The 21,940-nt window shown below is 33.3% G+C and overlaps 3 protein-coding genes across 4 annotated transcripts in view; 2 read left to right on the top strand and 1 right to left on the bottom strand.

The window, feature by feature from the left end:
• Positions 5,790-8,758, top strand: LOC18609905 (transcription factor bHLH111). Its single transcript, XM_007045257.2, has 8 exons — positions 5,790-6,233; positions 6,744-7,470; positions 7,572-7,700; positions 7,805-7,876; positions 7,981-8,046; positions 8,184-8,222; positions 8,314-8,477; positions 8,590-8,758. The coding sequence occupies exons 1-8, from the start codon at positions 5,875-5,877 to the stop codon at positions 8,591-8,593; spliced, it is 1,560 nt and encodes a 519-aa protein (XP_007045319.2). The 5' UTR covers positions 5,790-5,874; the 3' UTR covers positions 8,594-8,758.
• LOC18609904 lies at positions 11,111-16,003 on the top strand. Of its 2 annotated transcripts, none has more exons than XM_007045255.2 (6): positions 11,111-11,464; positions 11,722-11,863; positions 12,078-12,695; positions 13,641-14,061; positions 14,555-14,636; positions 15,462-16,003. In XM_007045255.2, exons 1-6 carry the CDS (start codon positions 11,435-11,437, stop codon positions 15,663-15,665), a joined length of 1,497 nt encoding a protein of 498 aa, XP_007045317.2. In that variant the 5' UTR covers positions 11,111-11,434; the 3' UTR covers positions 15,666-16,003. The 2 variants fall into 2 exon arrangements, with proteins under 2 accessions (XP_007045317.2, XP_007045315.2); XM_007045253.2 differs by having other exon boundaries at positions 11,114-11,464; positions 13,569-14,061.
• The window catches only part of LOC18609903, an 11,586-nt gene continuing 6,077 nt past the window's right edge, over positions 16,432-21,940 (bottom strand). The window contains exons 4-5 of the mRNA XM_018115656.1: positions 19,074-19,208; positions 16,432-16,930 (exon numbers count right to left, since the gene is read on the bottom strand). Of these exons, the coding sequence (XP_017971145.1) occupies positions 16,865-16,930; positions 19,074-19,208 (201 nt within the window). The 3' untranslated portion in view covers positions 16,432-16,864. The remainder of the gene's footprint in view (positions 16,931-19,073; positions 19,209-21,940) is intronic.

Below are 21,940 nucleotides of genomic sequence, written 5' to 3'. Positions count from 1 at the left end.
TAAAATTTCATAGACGAATTTCGATAAGAATTTATAACGGGTGAGCCTATTTTCACGGACAGTGTTTTCTTCTCACACGTCAATTAGTCACATGTAATGACATGTGACTCATATAATATACTTGTTTGATCATTTATATTTACGTGAGAGAAATCAAATTATGCGTGAAAGTAAATTCACTTATTTTTAATCTATTAATTTTTCTTAATATTAGTATTATCCACCAATTTGCAAAAATTTTAACGGTGAATCAATTTTTGAATCCTTAATCCTTAATTTAATTAATGTTGATCCCATATATTTCTTTTTATAAGAGGATTGATCCAGTAGCTTTTATTTTCTAAATTTATATTTTTAATAATATTTAGTTCTAATATGCATGCTATAGAATTGTAATTTACATTTCAATTTCTAATACCAAATCCAACAAAAATTTACCTAAATCAATGGATTTTTTGAAAGATAATATAACTATTAAGATATTATTAAAGCAAATTAAAAAAATTAATTTCCTTTTATCACAATTTGTATAAAATTTCATAGGTCCATCAAAATTGACACAATTATGCATTCACATTGACACGACATAACATGGCATCAGTAACAAAGTCAAGACTTAACATTTGGGAAGGCGACTAAGAGGTTAGTCGACCGTGGAGCCTTGGAGTAGTGAAGTTTGGAGAATAATTTTACTGCAATAGGTTTTACTTTAATCCTTAAATCTATTAAAATTAATTATTGATTAATTGCTGCAGGACATTTTACCAAACAAACAAAAATTATTGTAAGAAAAAATTAGAAACTTTTTTTAAAAAAAAAATTATGAAATTTTAAGATTTTTGAGAGGATGGGAACCCTACTAGCCCCCATTCCTTTCAACACTGCATGGTACTAAAGTGGTCGTTTTCGTTGATGGGGTGATAACATAATGGTACAATGATCTCTTTATTGAGTCAAAAAATGCAATGTTTGATTTGAGAATGAAAACCATTACGCCTTTTTGCCATGATTTTTGATGAAATTAAGAAAAATTATTAATATATCATAAATTTTGATTATTATCTATATTAACATAACATGACATATTATTATGGTATGATACAGGATAACGTGATATTTCATTCTTAACGTTAATATCACGTTTACGTCATTGGAGTATAAAAAGAATAAATGATATTTTAATTAAAATAGTTAATTAAATGTTTATTTAATTTAAAATAAAAATATATAAATTTAATTAAACGTAATATAAAAAAATAAAAAATTTTTAAATAATTCAAAAACTTTTTAAAACAATATGATTTCGCATAACCTTGCTCTTCTTTCTTCGTTGTTCAGTTTCAGACTGTCTCCCTTTCACTCTCTATACCTCTACTAGCATTTCTTCTTTCATTTCTTCCGACGTACTCGCGGCCGGTTATTGGCCACGTTCTGGCATGGGTCCAACCTAAGGTGATCCATATTTCATCCCTTTCTTTCACGTCTCTTCTCTCTCTCTCCATACTCATTCTCCCTGAATACCAGAATTAAGGAGAAGCAAAGGCAACTGGGATGGAAACGTGGGGCTGAAGAAAACCTTTTTCCAATGGCCACGAAGCTTCTCTCCCCGCCAACACGGGCGAAACTCGGCTGCCTGTGCTTCTGATTTGAATAAAATATAGTGTACGCATCATGCATGTCAATTCCCAAAATTATTTAAGTTAAAAGATTTAGCACCTTTGCTTCCAAACAATATTGTAGGTAAGTATAATTAAGTTCATAGATACACCAATAGTTAGGCGGAATAGACATAAACCGGTGCCCAACCAATAATAAGATATACAACAAGTTCCTTCCATTAGCAAAGTGGAAGCTGTTGTTCTTGTTGTTGTCCTATCCCCAACATTACCTTTTACTATATAACTTTTCTCAATCAAAGGCAAAGGGTTTTTCTTTTTCTTGGCGTGTGACAATGGCGCGCATGGGTCTTCCACTAACTAAACTTTACTTACTTACTATTTATTTTATTCATTTATTGTTGAATATTAGACTAGATTGGAAAGGTGGCCTTTTGAGAATTATTATATATAAAAATGTCTTATGATAATTAAGTAAAAGGTTGATTTAATTAGTAAAGTGAAAAGCGATTTGCGGTGTTTGATTGTTTACGTATTTACCAGAAGCTTGTTGACCTTTCTTTTTAGGTTAAGAGGTCAGTCACGACTTTAATAATTCATTTTACTTGGTGTATGATTTCTTTGTAATTTTTTAATTAATGTCCAATATTTTTCCACTATAAATTTGTGGTCCCTCTACATGGCAACGTAAGAAATGACGACCATGGAACTCCCTCGTGAGTGCAAAATCGACGACTTAAAACCAACCCTTTATATATGCACCTACCCATACAAAATACATTTCAAAGATGAGTTGAAAGACATATCTCAGATAAGAATATGTACATAAGAGAATGGAGTAAATTCGGGATTAATATTTATGTATTGACACCTCCTTAATGAGGTAAAAAAATAAAATTTATTTTTTATTTACATCAAATTAATAAGGTTTCAAAACGGCATATCAATATTTTATTTTCTTTAAAATAATATCTTATTAATGATGTATCAAGATTTGATGATCTGATAATATATAGAAATTATACACTCTCAATGCGTCAAATATTTTTTTATAAATTTAATCTAATTTTCTAAACACATCCTCATGTTTAACTAAATTACTACTTTAAGTTGTCTTCATATTGACTTTCATGTTTATGCGACTAAACTCAATTTTTTTTTCAAAATACTCATAAATACTTGTTGTTATAACATAATCCACCTACCCAAAATCTTTAATCTCGTTCCATGTTTTGATATTCTTGTAAAAAAATTTACAAATCCATTTCAACCACTTCAATTTCGTAAATTTAATAATTTAAGAAGATTACTCGGAAGTTCCTTCTTTCCTTCTCTATGGGCTGCACTTACATCCCTAACTAGTGTATAGATGGCAAGTGTGTCTTCACCAATTTTAGGGGACAAACCATGTAGAAAGCTAGTGGAGAACGATTTGTAGTTATTAATTAGCTCAAATCTTTCCCCAAGTTTATTCACATAGCTAGCCATCATTGGTGGGTACGTTATCATGAAATCTAAGGGCAACTAGTACAAAATTCCTTCATATTTATATTTTGTTAAATTAAAGTGGAGGATATATATATATATATGTTCCTATTATCATAAAATGTAAGGACAATTAGTTTAATTTTTTTTCTCAATAATTTTAAATGAGAATTTTTTTCCTTAATATTGAAATATTTTAACTTGTTATAAGCTTTTTAGTATCGAAATTTTGAGTTCATCAAATATTTTATGTTTCCTATTAATGAATCTTCCTCACCCTTAATCTTATTTATATTTTCTAAACATCGATAGTTCTGATTATCACTAATCGGGCTACAAAGCATTTAATATTTCCTAGATCAAGTTTATAGGATCTTCCGATCGAAAATAAACACCAATAATCAACAATATGTAAAATATCAATTAAAAATACTATATTGATCTATATACAAAATTTGATTAATACTTAATAATAATTTAATAAAAAAAACCTATTAATTAAATAAAGTATAAAAATTATTTAAATTTTGTATACTTGACCAATTTAATAATTCTTTTTTTTTTCAATTTATCAATTTAATTATCTTAACTTTTATTTGATTATTTTTAATAAAAAAATCCAACGATTTTGATAGAGAAATCTAATTTAAATATTTGTATAATTTGCCTTTACACGATGGATATAATGGTGTCGGTAATAATATATATATATATATTGACAATTTAAAAGAAAAAGTCAACTAATTTTTTAAAAGTAGAAAAAAAAAAAAGGTTCTTTTAGTATTATTATTTGACCACAAGTTGATGGGTATTTAAATGGACATGCGTGGCTGGTGGAGACATCGTATTGCCAACAATTATAACAGGGCCGAATACTAAAAGATAAGCACCACAATTCCAAGCACAATCCATAACATGGATACATCTTGATAAATAAATGCAATCATTTGTCATCAAGAATTTACCATTTTTTCTTGACTAAAAAAATTCCTTTAAATCACTTAATCAAAATCACTTTAAATAGTATCAAAGCATAACATTCCATACGTAAGAAGATGAAATGAATTAAAATCTAAAAGTCACTTACATAACTATCAAATGAGATCTTGTCGACTCATGCCTTAATAGATACTCGAAAGCTAGCATCTCAAAATTCTCTTAACATTAATTACCTTATCAAACTTGAGTTCTGCAAAAGATTATGGTGTCGTCCGCGTATCTTGAAGAACAAAGACTGCTGCAACTCCTAATTTGTCCGTTCCCTTTTGCATTTCCTCCTTGATCATTGATCCTTTACTGTTCTAAACAATCAGTCCCAGCTTGGACGTGACTTCCCATGTATCTTCAACCTCTTTCAAAGTAAGCATGTTAGGGTGCACGATGTCCTTGTCTGAGATCGAATCATCGGATAGGAGTGGCACTTCTCTGCTAGCTGTCACCATTGAGCACGTTCACAATGCGTAGCTTCCTTCTCCTTCTCAACGCCGACCCTGGTTTGAAGACTTTGCAATTTTTGGCAACCCAACTTAATCTAGATCTTTCCATCCTTCTGTACACTTGACTTTGACGCCTCTCCAGTTACTATGCCCTCCTCCTCTTGAATCAGAATAGCATCATAGCTCGATCCTAGTGTTGGCTCTGAAATCAGAAGTTCTCTTTGAGACCTCTCTTTTAAATTCTCAACCGTTCCTTGTCACTCTCCTTTACCCCCAATGTTCCTGCATCTTCCATGTTCCCCGTGAGACCCTCGATCCCTTTCTTATCACCCTGTTTGGTTGTCGCCCTCTTCTTTCTTATACTGTTGCCCTTTTTCCTAGAATTCTTCTACTTGTCCTTGCTGTCGGGCTCAACCCCTCCACGCTTAAGCCTGTTCTCCAACTTCTCATTGCAAGTTTGACTAAGGGCTTGGACTGTTGCTCGCCAAAGGAGACAAAGAATTTATATATTTGTCCTCAGATTTTATGTGTAAAATGAAAAACTCATTCTAGATACTAAAAAAGGAGATAATTATAAAATCACGTTCTTCTATTTATATATATTTTTATGTAAAATTTCAGAATTTTTGAAACGCAAGTCTTGCTTGAAGAGACAACAAAAAGATTAAATCTCAAATTTGGATACCATTCGTCTAAATAAATTATATAGTTAAACTGCTACTCAGGAGTTTGCAGAATCAAGAAACATGATCTATATATGAATTCCTTGTAGCAGACCGTCCATAGTGTTTTTGTTAATAGGACAATTGGGTACCCAGGAGTTTGCAGAATCAAGAAACATGATCCATATATTAATTCCTCGTAGCACACCGTTCATAGTGTCTTGTTAATTGGGCAATTGGGTTCCCTTATTTCCTTAAGAAGCAGTGGTGTCATGCAAGCATGCACCTCATCCATTTAAATAAAGTTATGGTGTTTTCACTCTGGAAGGAAAAGAGAGAGGGGAAGAGGTGTACAATACATTGAAACACTACCAATCCCATAAATGCTAAAAACTTGTTTAAGTTAGGTAGGCCAAAAGCAAAATCCTTGATGGTAAGGATCAGTAATATAATAATTGTCCCACGAACTTAGTGGAAAAACTCACGTTGCATTGTTTATTGTCTCCCCATATTATTGATAGATATAACCTTATAAAGGCCCCCCCACACCCATTCACTACCAACGGATGCATATAGTCCTTAAATTCTCCAATTCCCACCCAAAGCAAAGGAAGAAAAAAAGGAAAGGAGTTAACCCCAATAGCAATTTTCTCCCACTACTAGCTTGCTACAGATATGGCTGAGGAGTGCACTGCTAGCTCTGCTATAACCTCTTCTCCTGCACCTCACACCTGGTGGGATATTCTCCACCCTGCAAACTCTCTTTCCTCATGGACTAGTAGCACTACTAACAGTCCTACTACTACTTCTACCTCTTGGCACCAGCATCATCAAAACCCTACTTCCAACTCTTCTAATAATTGTGATCAGGATGATGTTTCAATCTCTACTTCCTTGACTAATGCTTCCAACCATTCAGGGCTAACAGTTGAGTCGTCCGGCCGCCAGCTTGTTGATCAACCTGTTCCTTCGTCGACCAATGACTTTATTGGAGAACATGCTTCGGATAATCATCTTTGGAGCCAGGTTTTATCGTAAGTTTTTTTGTTTGTTGCGACTTGCACCGTATGGAAATAATTAAACAGACAATTGATATTAAGAAAGATAATCCTGTAAATTACCGAATTCCACAATTTCCATCTATTATGATTATTTAGCTGAGAGGAAAGAAAGAATCTTATATTAAAACAAAAAAGCTCTCCAGGGGAAGCCTGGTATAGGTGAAATGAGAGAAAAGTTTCTCATGTTTTTACTTTCCTTTCTTTTATGTGTATGCATGCGTCCATGCAGATTCAAGTAGTTGCATGTACTATTAGCTTATTCCTTTCTCTAAGCAGTACTATGACTTACGAAGAGAAGTATTACTTAATAGACTGATTGCCTTAGCTAATTTTCTGTAATTTTTTGTTCTTTTGTTGGTTTTAGGAAAATGGTTTTTTTTTTTCCTTCTTTGGGTATAAATTTCCAATTATCAAGGAAAATTTTATCTGCATATATTGTCCAAAATCATTAAAAAAATGGGGGGTTTTGATTGTTTTTGGCAGAAGTGTTGGAAGCAACTTGCGCAACAGTCAAGATGTTGGAGAGAACTTGTTTGAGGCAATATCGTCAAAGAGCAGCTCAGCTGGAATCTTTGAACCTGCATGTGACTACTTGAAGAAAATAGATAACAACTGGGAATTCCCAAATCCCTCATCAGTTTTCAACAATTTTGTCAAAAATTTAAATGGATACACGACTGATGATAACCAGAGCTCAATTGAAAGCGAAAGGTTAACCAAGTTGTCCAACTTGGTCAGCAACTGGTCCATTGCGCCACCAGACCCTGAAGTCACTCGCCAGTTCAATCCAAAATCTTGTGATCAGATCCCTTTGACTTCTTCAGTGGAAAACTACACACAGCCTGCGTTTGGTGGAATGGCAACAATCAAAAACCCAGTTTTCTTATCATGTTATGGTCATCATCATGATGTAAAAATGGAGGCCGAAGGTCTTGATGTGGAAGCTCCAACTTCCCATTTTCGAAGGGCTTTCAAGGGTAATAATAGCAATGGATATCATCATAATAGTCTTATCAACAATTCATCGATGGAAGCTGACAACTTCTATGGATCATCAATGTCTCATTCTCCATTCACAAGTACCATGACTTATAGCCGATTAAGCAAGCCTTTGATTGACATTCATGCATCAAAGCCCTGTTTTAGGCCCTTGAATAATTTATCAGATTGCAAGAAACAAGGGATCCAAGCTGCAACTAATTCTCTGCAGGTAAGCTAAATCAACCTAACTACTACCATATCAGACATGAGTTTCTTTTTCCTTTTCCTTCGAAATTAATCTTTTATTAAACCATTTAGCAATAAATGCAGACAAGAACCAGAAATGGAAGAACACAAGGGATTACAAATGAGGCAAAGAAGAAAAGAGGTGAAGAAATCTCGTATGACACGGTGTTGAAAAAGCCTAAGCATGAAACTTCCACAGCTTCATCTGTAAAGGTACCCTAAAACTTTTTATTATAATGAAACAGAAAATAATTAGAGAAACGTAGTCATAGTGCATATTATTACTGGTGAGAAAACTAATTTCATTAAATTAATAGATGCACGCCCCAAAAGTCAAGCTTGGAGACAGGATCACAGCACTTCAACAAATTGTGTCGCCATTTGGAAAGGTAGAGACACCACTAAGATAGTAGCTTGCTTTTTTTCTAGTGAACCTGACGTCGTATATCATCTTCTTTGTAATCTGATCCAAACTTTGTTGGCTGACTTTCAGACTGATACGGCCTCTGTGCTACTCGAAGCAATTGGATACATAAATTTTTTACAAGAGCAAGTGCAGGTGAAAAGCTGCTCAAAACATATATAATACTGCTAAAAGAACTAATGATTTTGCAGCTTTCATTTAAGGTAGCAAAATGTATTGGAACATTATATTTACTAATTGCTAAAGCTTTTCTTTGTTTGCATTCTTTGCAGTTATTGAGTAATCCTTACATGAAGCCCAATTCTCATAAGGTAAGCAGGTTTTATATATAGTAGCATATCTTATCATTAAATCAGACACAACATAGAAATTAACTAAGGTTATTCTTGGTACTCATCCTAGGATCCATGGGGAAGCTTGGATAGGAAAGATCAGAAAGGAGATTTGAAGGTTGATCTAAGGAGCAGAGGTCTATGTTTAGTTCCAATATCTTGTACCCCACAAGTTTACCATGAAAACGCTGGTTCAGATTACTGGACCCCAACATATAGAGGATGTTTGTATAGGTAAAAACTTTGTGATTTCTGAAAACATATATAGTAACTTAAATTTTACATTGGAATTGGAATTATTGGTGGGCAGTGTTAATTTTCTCTGAAGTTGCCCTCTTCTTTGCAGTTAAGTGTTTCCCTTTGCTTACCATTTTGATTATAGGAGAAAAATTAAATATGGTAGGTACTTTCAAACGCAAGCATTGGAAGATGAACATCATCCACAGATCCAGCCCCCCTTGGACAAGCAATTCATGCAATGTAAAAACTCTTAATAAGGGGCAACTGCGAATATTCTGGAAAAACTTTGGCATAGTCAATAATTTCATTGTGACTTGCCTTCAAGACAATAAACTTTATGTGTCCCACTGTAGTTTAATTTATTTAAAAGCTTCTACTGGCATTATTTAAAAAAAAAATTAAAGAAGTTTTGCATGTTTATAACTCTCAAATTGATAAATGCATTTGAAGAACCAAAATGTGGGTCACTCCATTTTGTCAATTTATGTGTGCCATTCATTTGACATATAGTGATGGTTTTTTAGGTATATTATGACTCGAATTTAAGAGTTCTATTCAAAATTCTGCATTATCTTTATTATTTGATTTTAATCCAAATGACAAATGAAACTATTTCTTTCTTAAATAGTTAATCATTCTCACTGAACTTTTAAATGGTATAAAAAGTACAGTGAAAATCAATTCTTACAAAAAGAATTAAGTTTCAAAATGGGTGATTAGGTATCACGAAAAGAAAATTAACTAAACCATTATTTTCATATTGTAATATAAGTAATTATAGTATAAAAGTTAACCATATATGAAATAATATTAAAAACCCATATTTATGAAGTAATTAAGGATTAATTATTAAAGAAATAGAAAGATAAATTGGATTGCAAAATATGGTTATTATTATAATTAATTAATGAAATAAGGTCACAAATATAAAATTTATAAATTATGCTCTAACAATGTAAAAATGTTGAATCACTTTAAATATCTATTATACAATTAGAAGCATTCAAAGTATCATGTACTTTTTAATTATTTTTATCTCTTTAACAAATTTTAGTTACGTTTCTATCATAATTTAACAAGACATTTATTACCATTACAAGTATCTTAATTCCAGCTAGGCCTTAGGTGAAAATACAAAGATTATGAGAAAATAAGACTTGAGCTATATCTTAATCTCTTTTTCTCGGTTTATGTATATATACATAAACATGTACACACAATTCTAATACTTCTTTTTTTATTTTTTATTATCATAAAATTATATTCTTTTGTTAATATTTAACAGTAATTTTTTTATATTGTAAATATTAAAAATTATTACAGACATCATTTTAGAAAAACTATTGTATTAATTAGTTATATATTTTTTTTTAAATTACATGAAAATCATAATAAAGACATGGAAAATAGGACAAAAACGAACCACATGACATGCCATAATTTAGTCCTAATGGTCTTTTCCACGTGTCAAGCTTTCATTAGTCCACGTCCGTTTTAGACTAAAAGAGTCGTGGGAGTTGATAATTAGACCGTTCTTAATTTGAGCAATGACAGATCCGTCTCTCAAGCACCTCCTTTCTCAGGTCAAACAGAAATTGCTTTGACTAGAATTCAAAAGACATAAAATTGATACTTAATGCTTTTTTTAAGTTAAATTTTGAATCTTTGGCTTTAAAAAATGTCATTATGAATTAAAAATATAATTTAAATTTAGCTATTTTAACCAAAAAAAAAAGAGTCCGTTTGCAGGGATTGGGGTATCCAAGGCTCATTATCCAGAAAATGGGAATATATATATATATTAAATATTAAAATTTTATATTTCATTTTGTCACTTTTCTCTGTGAACATTGTACATGGCATCCAAGGTATAAAATTTGCTCTCTTTTCTTTTCTTTATTTTTTTTTTCACAAAAGGAAAGTATGAAGTAGACTTGACAATTTTTATTTTCGTGTCTTAAACGTGTCAGACACGAAACACTTTAAGATTAAATATGAACACGACACGTTTAATATTCGTGTCTTAAATTTAAAATACGTACACGTATACGTTTAATACACGTATAACACGACACAATTAACATGTTTTACACGTTTACTAAACGTGTCAATATACGACACGACACGATTAATAATACATTTAACACGATTAACATGTTTAACACGATTAAATAAAAATATTTATAATTAAATATAATTTTATTATTTAAATTTAAAATTTATAATTATAAAAATAATTATAATAAATAATAATAATAATAACATCAAATATAATAAAATTTAATATAAATAACATACATAAAATTTATTATCATAAGGTTAAAATATACATCAAATAATTATTAAAAATTATTTATATAAAGTTAAAATAATCTTTAACTATTAATGTTTAATAGGTTAATAAACATATTATGTATACACGTATACACATTTAAACACGATTAAGTAAACATATTTAAACGTATTTTAAACGTGTTTGTTGTGTTTTCGTATCTTAACGTTTCAGACACGATTAGATATGAAATACGTTAAAGATAAATTCAAAATCTGTTTAATTCGTATCTTTTGTATCGTGTTAACGTATCATGTCTAAAATTATTAGGTCTAGTATGGAGTAGTAGTAATGAAAAGGGAAAAAAGATAGGGGAAAGATGGGAAGCAATCTGTCAGTTTATGGGAAGGAAGAGAGACATACGACTTTCATTTCCCTCACTGTACAATTCTTGATCCCTCAAGCAACAGACAAGCAGCCAAATTTCTAATTAAAACAATCGAACCAAACCCAAAACAAAAAGTTGAGCATAAGTAAAGGAATAATACTAGTAAGAAATCCAGTGTTGAGAAAAGCAACATGATAGTAGTAATAATAGCAATGGCAGTCCACTGATAGCTTGCTTTCTCCTTTTTTTTTTTTGGGAGTGTTAGATTGAAAGCAATTTGGTTTCATTTTCATGGATTACGAAAGAATACAAAAGCCTCAGGTACTTACGCTTCTCGCAATCTCTTTTTTTTTTTTGTCACTTTTTTTTTAAATTTTCTTTTGGCTTTCTCTTCTCCCAATGCTTTGTTTCTTTGTTATTTTTAGGCAAGTAAGAAGGAAAGAAAGACGAGATTTCATTTTCGAATTTTTCATTCGTTTCAATCCCCAAAAATCAACCTTCGATCCGTTACTCAAATCCATCTCATCTTCATTTATATATATGAAAAAAAAAATCTTTGTTTTTGTTTAAATGCGTAGGGAGGAGGTGGATTTTCCCCTGCCAAGCTAAGGACTATGCTGTTAGGAGTAGAGAAGAAAAGAAAACAAGAAGAAGAAGAACAAGAAGAAGTTGAATCTTCTATAGATTTAAGATCTCAACTTTCTCACCTTGATGATACAGGTATTTATCTTTCTTCCTTTTTTTTTGACGTATTTACTTTTTTTAAAAAATTTCTATCTTTTTTTGAAGATATATATCCGAAAATACATTTAACAAAATGATTAAGGAGAGAGAGAAACAAATAGGAATAGAAGCGGAAAGTGGTCATTGTTGATTTTATTTATTTTTACAAGTTTTTAATATTTCTTTTTTGTGTGCGTGTGTGTGTGTGCAGGGGGAAGTGGTTCAGATAGTTGCAAAGATGTAGATGTGGTGAGTGTGCTTCCAGAATGTTCGACTTTGACGACAGCTGATTCGATGGCTGCTGTCCAGAATGGTAGTGAACGGAGGTTAAAGGATCATTCTTTAGGCAATACTCGAAACCGCTTCATTGAGGATCATCCTGGTTTAGATTATGATAGTGGACATGACAATATGAGTGTGTCCTCCTCGTCCGTCTTTGAGTTTCAGAAGACTGAACGGGCACAACAAAGAGTTCCCATTGGGCCGTTTTCGAAACCGGCACCTTCTAAATGGGATGATGCTCAGAAATGGATAGCTAGCCCTACTGCGAATCGGCCAAAGACAGGGCAGGGTGGACAAGGGGTGGGATCAAGAAAAGGTGGTAACTTTGGTTATGGGAGACAATCATCCACTAAGGTGGTTGTTGAAGTTTCTGATCAAAAGATGGTTGCTCTTGAAGAACCGGATACAAAACGGATTGATATGAATCATGCTAAGAAGGATAACGGGTTGCAGAAGTTTGTAAATTGGGAGAGTAATCCATACCCAATCGTGGATACATATGGGAAGCCCGTATTGATGTTTGAAAACTCTGTTGCAGAGTCAGCTAGTAAGGGTTTATTTTATGTTGAAAGTAGTTTATGCTTAATTACATTTGCACTTAAATGCTTTCTGTTGAAGAATTAGCCCTTGTATCCTTACTTATCATTTGCAATCATGCTTTTAATCGAAGAATTAACCCTTGTGGACATACCATGTTAAACTTAATATTGTCTTCAATATTTAGGAATTGTTTTGGTACCAATGGTTGATAAGTTCACCATAATAATAACATAGTCACCAAATTTTGGCTGACAAAAACAAATATCATTCGATGAGGATGCCTTCTACTTAAATCTTTTGTGCATAAAAAAAATTTTCTTCATGTTACTGATACTTTTAGAAGTATTATGTTCTTGTTTAATCAACCTTATGTAATTAGTTTTTATATTTTCTATAATATTTTAAGTAAATATCCAGTGTTAATTTTGCTGCCACAGAGCAAAAATCTTAGCCGTGACCATGTTAACGCCCAAACTTAGCTTAAAGAGATTAGCATGCCATTTTGTCTTCCTTGGTTTCACTAAGAAAGGTGGTTCCAAAATATGATTTACAGCCTTTCTACTGGCTGGAAATATGTTGCTTTTCAAAGCAATTCAGGGAGCAGGTACCTTAGTCTTTTAGATCTTTAAACCCCATTATTTAAAGCTGTGAGCTGCTCTGAACAATGAGGGAACTTGGAAATTTTTATGCAAAGCAGATATGGTGAACTTGCAGTTGGTGCTGCCTGAATGAAGTGCCTAAACTTAAAATGCTGGTATATGGGTGTTTAGTTATTTCTATAAATATCTCAACTTTTATGCATAGATTGTGTCTAACATGAAGCTTCGGTAGTAATTCGCAATGTACTATGTAAGAAAATTAATTGTTGATTTCCTTGCAGTTAGTCTTAGCCAGCATGATTCGTCAATGTCTATACATAGTGCTACTACATTTATTCCTCCTCCTTCAACAGCTAGATCAGTATCCATGAGAGATATGGGCACTGAAATGACTCCTATCGCTAGCCAAGAACCTTCAAGGACAGGAACTCCTGTGCGGTCAACAACACCAATTCGCAGCCCGAATTCATCCAGGCCATCAACTCCCAGCAGAGCTGTGCCAGTTTCATCTCCAGCAAATCCACCTTATGACCACTTAGATCTGAAGATGGAGTTGTCGGAGAAGGAGCTACAAATGAAAACAAGGAGAGAAATTATGGTTCTTGGGGCCCAGTTGGGTAAAACAAATATAGCTGCATGGGCTAGCAAAGAGGAGGAGGATAAAGATGCATCCACTTCACTGAAAACTGTAACACCAGAACAACCAGCTAAAAGTGTCATTGAAACCCGTGCAGCAGCATGGGAGGAGGCAGAGAAAGCCAAGTATATGGCCAGGTATTTTCGTTCTAAGAAAATGTGAATGCCTCCTTTAATTTTTTTTTCCTTATTTTGAACCATGCTTTACAGTTTTCAATGAGAAAACTGGCATTGCATGGATCTGTTGATTTAATAAAATTTTAAACAACACTAAGTCACAAATCATAATGCCTTATTCGGCAATTTTTAAGTCTTTAAAATGCTGCTGAAATGTTTATGATAGCCTTTGAGATATTGATGCCTGGAAGGAGCAATATGATATATTTAATTTATCTGAAAGAATTAGTGATGTTATGCCTTTTCATTTGGTGCATGGACCTGTACAGAGAATATATGCTTCCTTATATGCTTGCTGTACAAGATATCTGTGCAATAATCTTCTTATGTCTTTGGAATAGGACACTTGGTTTTAAGGGTAATTGATTTACATAAAAATCTGCATTCCACTATGCACTGGTAGTTGTTAGTTAACACTCCATTTGAAGTGAATACTTATGATGCAATTATATAGGTTCAAACGTGAAGAAATGAAAATTCAAGCATGGGAGAACCATCAAAAAGCAAAAACTGAAGCTGAGATGAGGAAAATTGAGGTATTACATAGCATCTTCCAGCAACATTTTATTTTTTATTGCCATGCTGTTATTTCTTGAACCACTACATTGCAAATCCTAAAATTAATAAAATCAACTATCAAATCATTTTCTTTGTCGGTACAATCCTTGCAGATAGTTTTCTTAAATTCTTATGTTCATTATATCGCAAGGAACAGGTTACATACAAGAAGTGTTAATGACTTCTACTAGATGTGTTTATGTGAATGCTTAGAGTTGAAAGAACATTTAAGGGGAGATAATACAGATTCAATCTATGTGAACTAATTAGGGTTGAAAAGGAGGCAATCTGGACCAAGCAGCTTATTATTCAAGCTCTGCTGGGTCACTCTCTGTTAGCTTAAGCTCAAGTGAAGTTTGACTCACATTACAAGGCCAGATTGACCTCAGCTCATACACTTTTTGCCAAGCACATAACTTTAGCCTACTGATTATCCTCAATATCTTCATACCTATCTCGTATTTCATTAAGATGAATATGACTAGCATAATAAAGTTCATCTGATCTGCAGTACGCAAAACTGAAAATGTAGCTGTCACTATAGACTTTTCTTTTTTTGGAAAGTAGCTGTCAATATGGACTTAAGAGAGCAATGTCCATTTACCTCTATTTTATGGATTGTTGTATTGTTTTAAATATTAAATTCATGCAATGAATGTGATTGCTGCTTAGTCTTTATGTGGAGGTTTAACAAATCTAGTATTTTCACTTGCTATCTCACATTCTGCTGATACTGGTTATAAGTTCTATTGGTAATCAATAGATATGAATTCATACATGACTGTATGGTTTGTGGCTTTCAGGTTGAGGTTGAAAGGATGAGGGGGCGTGCTCACGATAAGCTCATGAATAAACTAGCCGCTGCAAGGCACAAGGCAGAAGAGAAGCGTGCAGCGGCAGAAGCCAAGAGAAACCAACAAGCTGCAAAAACTGAGCAGCAAGCAGAATATATTAGAAGAACTGGCCGCATCCCTTACTCATTTCCCTGCTGGAATTGGTGTTCCTGAAATCTAGATTTCTCTATAAGATTTGCCTGCTCAAGTCATAAACGTTTTTGCACTTCCCAATTTCTATCAGATTTTTCTTTTTGGCCCTTTCATGTCATGCTGTTGTCAGGTATCCAGCACCTCATACACCCATATTGAAAATATCAAACTCCTTTGCACTCCCACTGTAAAGCTAAGTTGTTATAGCAAAACCAGATAAACTGGTCAAATCTAAATGCAGTTCTCTTTGCCTCTTTATTCCTTTTTCAAACCTGTTGGGATTGAATTTTAATTATTTAGGGATGTGTTTTGTGAATTATATATTTTATTGGATCAATTACAATTTACATGTATTTCTATGTGTTTTGGGTATTTAAGCTATATTATCATTTGGGTTAGGAGTAAGCTAGGGTTCAATGCTTTTCACTATGTTCTGGAACTAGGCCAGAAGAAATTGAGATGGAATGGGTGGAGAAGAAAAGGTGGGCCCAATTTACATATATTTCTATAGTATTTCTCTTCCATTAAAGTGTTTACCATATTAGGAAAAAAGAGCCACTAACCCTTTTGATCCCTTCCTTTTAATGGAAACAAAATGTAAGAAACAATTAGAATTAACTACAAATCACACTAACGTATCAAGTAGACAAAGTAGCTTCGTCTTTATGGTGACAATTTAAAGTTTGTAAATAATATAAGATAAAAAGGGCAAGGTGAGAAAGGTAGAAGAACATGTAGAAAACAACCCTTTTTGTTTAATTTGAATAGGAAAGAAGAGAGAGTAATAAAATTAAAAAGTTTCTGGGGTAATACTATAACTGAAAAAGAAGGGAAAAAGGTTTACAAATAAGAAATCTCAAGCTGAAAAAGTAGGATGCTCTGCTAGGATCTTCATGATTTGAAGGCAATTTAGAATCATCTGATTCTCCTCCAAACTCTCCACTCTCTTCATATTGGCTCCAAGCACATATAGGATAATATAATTTTGCAACATTAAACATTAGAGCACACACTATTGCCTTTTTAAAGTCATGAAACATGATGTTTACTTGCAAGGGATTCCATTGGTTATTATTGTTTAAGCTAAGTCAATAATAAAGAACCAGTAGAGAACTAGCAGTAAAACAATTTTCCATGGGTTGCTATGGATTCAAGTGAGGCAAATAGATCATGTAACTACAAATTAAATTCAGTGGACGATGCTGGCTCACTTGATCAATCTACTTGTAAATCCATTCATTTGCACGACCTCCAGACTCATCCATGTCTATAAATATGCTGACTGCCTGCATAACATGGAAAAACCATATAAACATGAATAATGGAATAGTGATGTAATCCAACTCAACCAAATAAAAAGAACACTAAAGTTCAGCTTATAAAACAGCATTTTGCTAGCCAGCTATTTGTAAGGTCATATGCTATCAGTGATCCCAAAACCCTTTAGCCACCATTTGTGCAGCAGTAAACTTGCGTGTATGAAGAAAGGAAATATAACATTCATGTTTTAGGGCTCAATCAATCTCCAAAGATTAATATGATTTCATGTTTTCATCAATTCTGATTTGAAAAATTTTTATACACCAATGAAGGGTGTCCATGTGTGCTCCACATGGAAAATTCAAAACAATGTTATATTTCATGCATGGCATAGACACGGTGTGTTCTTATCGGCTCAATGCCAAGCGGATTGGGTTAACAGTGTTAGCTGTTAGACTAACTTGATACACAGAACTAAAGTTTGGTACCACATTGAATATATTTTTAATTCAGGTAACACATTAGACATTTTACTATACTATAGGGGCCAAAGGAGTAATCATTCCTACATTTGCCAAATAACCTTTGCAAGGCAGTGATAAACTCAATAATCTCCTTTGGTTGCAAGTGAATAATTCTCCTATTGGCTATTGCACAATGCTGGCTGCATTCAAGAAATCAGAACCTTCATAAGCAAATGAGTTCCTTTATCTTCAGCAATCTTCAATTATATTCTTGATAGCTTCCCAAACTTGTATAACAAAACACTCATTAGATTGCTTGCAAGTGCAATGACTGATTACCCTTTCATTTTCTTAAATACCACTTATCCACCCCTAGTTGCATTCATGTGGCTATTTAAGTATGTAATAGCTCCCTAGAGGTCTCTCTTACTTACAAGGCAGCTTCACCTGAATTTCTTGTTTGAAAATAACATAAAATCCCCAATAAGCAAAACAATCCCCTATTTTGCTGCACTCCACAAAAATAAGTTCACTTAAAATATGTGAAAAGCATCTTTCAGAATTTGCTTCAATCTTGCACTCCAGTTTTGATCTTTCCTCTATAGATTGATTCCTGTATATGGGTTGCAAAACCACTAAAGCAGTTAAACTACTCACAAGATCCCATCATCTCCTTTCTTATATGGTCCCTAATCCATTATCCTATACATTACTAGATAAGCATGGACGGTATGTTTTCTAACAGAGCAGTTTTAGAGCAACAAATTTTGTCAATCTAGATGGCAGCATTTATTTTGCTTGCAACATTTCCCTCAAATGCAGCTCTGTAATGAGTACTTGTCTAATTCCAAGTTAAGGTCATGTATCTTCTTCAGATTTGACTTGTGACGATTGGGGAAGCATCATTGCTAGATAATAAGAAGGGTTGGATCATATTGGCAAGAAAATGGTTCCGTTGCAGGGGAACAAAAAAACTAGAGTTTTTATAAGGTCAATCAAAGTCCAAAGGAGTGGGTGATAAAAAGAAATGTTCAAAAGGATAAGAAATTGTAACAGAAATTAAGGTTTCTACGAGATTGTAATGAGATTACAATTACAACAAGGAAATTAGCAATTTGGAAAACCATACAGAAAATTGAATGAAGCAAAGATGAAGGCTCTAAGCTTCACATCAACAGTTCCTTAGCTTTCACACCTAAGGTTGAGACAATCAGCAAATAATGTTTCAAAATTATCTAAAAATCACTTTATATTTGCATAAAAAGATCACGTAAATACATAGAAACTTCTATCATTCCCAGCCCAATATGGACTTCAATAAATTCTCAAGCTTGATATTAAAAGTTTTTATAACTGAATTAAATCATATAAATGCTCAAGTATTTCTCCTTTCAGATACGGAACTCTCATCCTTGCATAGTCTAGTAATGCTCATTTGATGCTATTGTACATCTTAGAACAATCCAAAATGTGCATTATAACGGATCATTCTTATCACTCATTTTATGCTATCATGTTTCTTGATTGACAGCAGATTGCACAAGACAACATTTTGATAAAAGTCCTCAGAACTCAAATAATAAAAGATGAAATTACCTTTAGTTTCTGACATTGTTGCACACAAATAAGGTTAAACTTAATGAAAATATTCCATTTGGCTGTAAGTCAAGCAATTGATGGACAAAACTGAAGTAAAACACCCTACCTTCCCTATTCGAGGCCGCTCTTTCAGTTTTGCTAAGCTGTTTCGAATGTGCGAGACCGCTCCCCAACATTTCAATGTGTTTGCCACATCATCAAGCCTTAGAAGATATTCTTCTTCAGTCAAGGGAAATGATCTCTTCACACAAAAGAAAAGATGAACTTAGCACATGCATATAATGCACGCTAACATCAACCAACATGCCAGTAAAGCTTCTCCATTCTTGCTCAAACATTACAGGATATCATGACAAATACACACCAGGAAACAAATTGGGGCATTTTTCCAAAAAAATATAACGACATAGGTTTAACTAGAGAGTATGATGCAGGCGCATATGAAAATTTATTTAGTATTTTAGTTAGTTTAAGATTTTATTTTATTTATTTAGTTTGAAATTCTTTTTCCTATCTTTATTAGAATTTTAGTACTTTAAGTCTTTATTTAGGATTAGAATTACTATTTGATTAGGATTTATCTAAGCTATTATAAAAAGATAATCCTAGATATAGGATTATTATTATCATCTTTTGTTATTTTGAATATTTATTCAAGAGGTTTCTTTGAAAACCCAATTATCTTTTTATTGTTCCAACACAATCAACCATATTCTAGCCCTAATTGTTGAGTTCTAATTGCCTAAACCTTTCGGCTACATCAAGTGGTATCAGAGCAAACGATCTTACTATCCTATAAAGATTTGAGTTAGGAGATTATGGTTGGTCGAGCCAGAGGTCGAGGCAGAGGCAATCAGCCCCAACAAGCTGAGTTGGCAGAGATGCGGAGAATGATTGATGACTTGGCCCGGGCTGTGCAAGCCTTGCAGCGTCAGGAACCAGTGGAAGCCCGAATAGAGAATCTAAAAGGTGACCACAACCCCCCTTGAGATTCAAGATCTATAGGATGATGATGAATTTGAGAACGAGAACCCCTTCCATGAAGATGGACCCGCAAATCAAGCGGCAAGAGTTGGATTGGAGGGCTGGTTATTACATGCTCTTGATTTAAATGGTGGAGGAATCAAGATCGAAGTAATTGATTTTTCATGGGTAGTTTCATGTGGAGGATTATTTGGATTGGGAAGTTAGTTTGGAAAATTACTTTGAATGGAACCCCATGGGCAGAAAATCGGAAAGTGTTATTTGTAAAGTTGAAATTAAAGGGTACTGCACTTCAATGGTGAAAGAGAGTTGAAGAGCAACGTGCACGACAAGGTAAGCTTAAAATCAGCACTTGGAAGCACATGAAAAGCAAATTACGAAAACAATTTTTACCTGCTGATTATACTATAAAATTATATGAAAAGTTTCATTGTTTAAAGCAAAATAACATGACCGTTGAAGAGTATACATCGGAATTCAATAACTTATCAATTCGGGTTGGGTTAGCTGAGAGTAACGAACAAATTACTTCTCGTTATCTTGCTGGTTTAAATCATTCTATTAGAGACGAGATGGAAGTAGTTCGTTTATACAACATTGAAGATGCTCGTCAATATGCTCTATCAGCAGAAAAACGGGTTTTACGCTATGGTGCTAGAAAGCCTTTATATGGCACCCATTGGCAAAATAATTCTGAAGCAAGACGAGGTTATCCAACATCCCAACAAAATTATCAAGGGGCTGCCACAATCAATAAAACTAATAGAGGTGCAACTAATGTTGAAAAGAATGATAAAGGCAAGGGTATAATGCTTTATGGAGGACAAAACAGTTTTGGTTCTTCTACAAATAAAGGAGGCAGCAATTCCCATATTCGATGTTTTACTTGTGGGGAAAAGGGGCACACTTCTTTTGGTTGCCCACAACGAAGGGTAAACTTAGCAGAATTAGGGGAAGAGTTAGAACCCATTTATGATGAATATGATAAGGAGATAGAGGAAATCAATGTTTATCCTGCACAAGGTGAGTCATTAGTGGTACGAAGAGTAATGACAACAACAGTAAATGAGGAAGCAGAAGATTGGAAGAGGCTAAGTATTTTTCGCACACGAGTTGTTTGTGAATGTAAAGTGTGTGATCTTGTCATTGATGGAGGAAGCATGGAAAATATTATTTCAAAATAGATAGTAGACAAATTGAAGCTTCCTACAAGCAAACATCCTCATCCTTACAAGATTAGATGGCTAAAGAAAGGACATAGGTTACCAGTAACTACTCAATGTTTGGTGAAATTTACTATGGGAGATAACTTGGATGATGAGGCCCTATGTGATGTTGTGCCAATGGATGTTAGTCATATTCTTGTTGGTAAACCTTGGTTGTATGATTATGATATGGACCATAAGACGAAGCCAAATACCTATTCCTTCTACAAGAACAACAAGACATATACTTTATATCCTTTTAAAGAAGAGACTAAGAAATCAACAACTTCAAGCCCCACAAGTAGCAAAATTGTTGGGTATCTATCTGTTGAAAATTTTGAAGTTGAAAAAGAATTGAAACAATTAAATCCAAACATCTATGAGGAGTGTATTAAGGCCAACTCGTAAGAGCCGAGTTTTTCTAACCACTGGGGACTGATGTAGGCGCATCAAGAATCCTATTTTATTTAGTATTTTCGTTAGCTTAGGATTTTATTTTCTTTATTTTATTTAGTTTGAGATTCTTTTTCTTATCTTTATTAAAATTTTAGTATTTTAAGTCTTCATTTAGAATTAGGATTACTATTTGATTAGGATTTATCTTAACTATTATAAATGGGTGATCTTAGATAGAAGATTATTATTATCATCTTTTGTTATTTTGAATATTTATTCAAGAGGTTTCTTTGAAAACCCAATTATCTTTTTATTGTTCCAACACAATCAACCCTATTCTAGCCCTAATTGTTGAGTTCTAATTGCCCTAAACCTTTCGGCTACATCA

The sequence above is a fragment of the Theobroma cacao genome, chromosome 2, assembly GCF_000208745.1.
Source record: "Theobroma cacao cultivar B97-61/B2 chromosome 2, Criollo_cocoa_genome_V2, whole genome shotgun sequence".
NCBI classification, from domain to species: Eukaryota; Viridiplantae; Streptophyta; class Magnoliopsida; order Malvales; family Malvaceae; genus Theobroma; species Theobroma cacao.
This window is presented reverse-complemented; position numbering and strand designations above follow the sequence as displayed.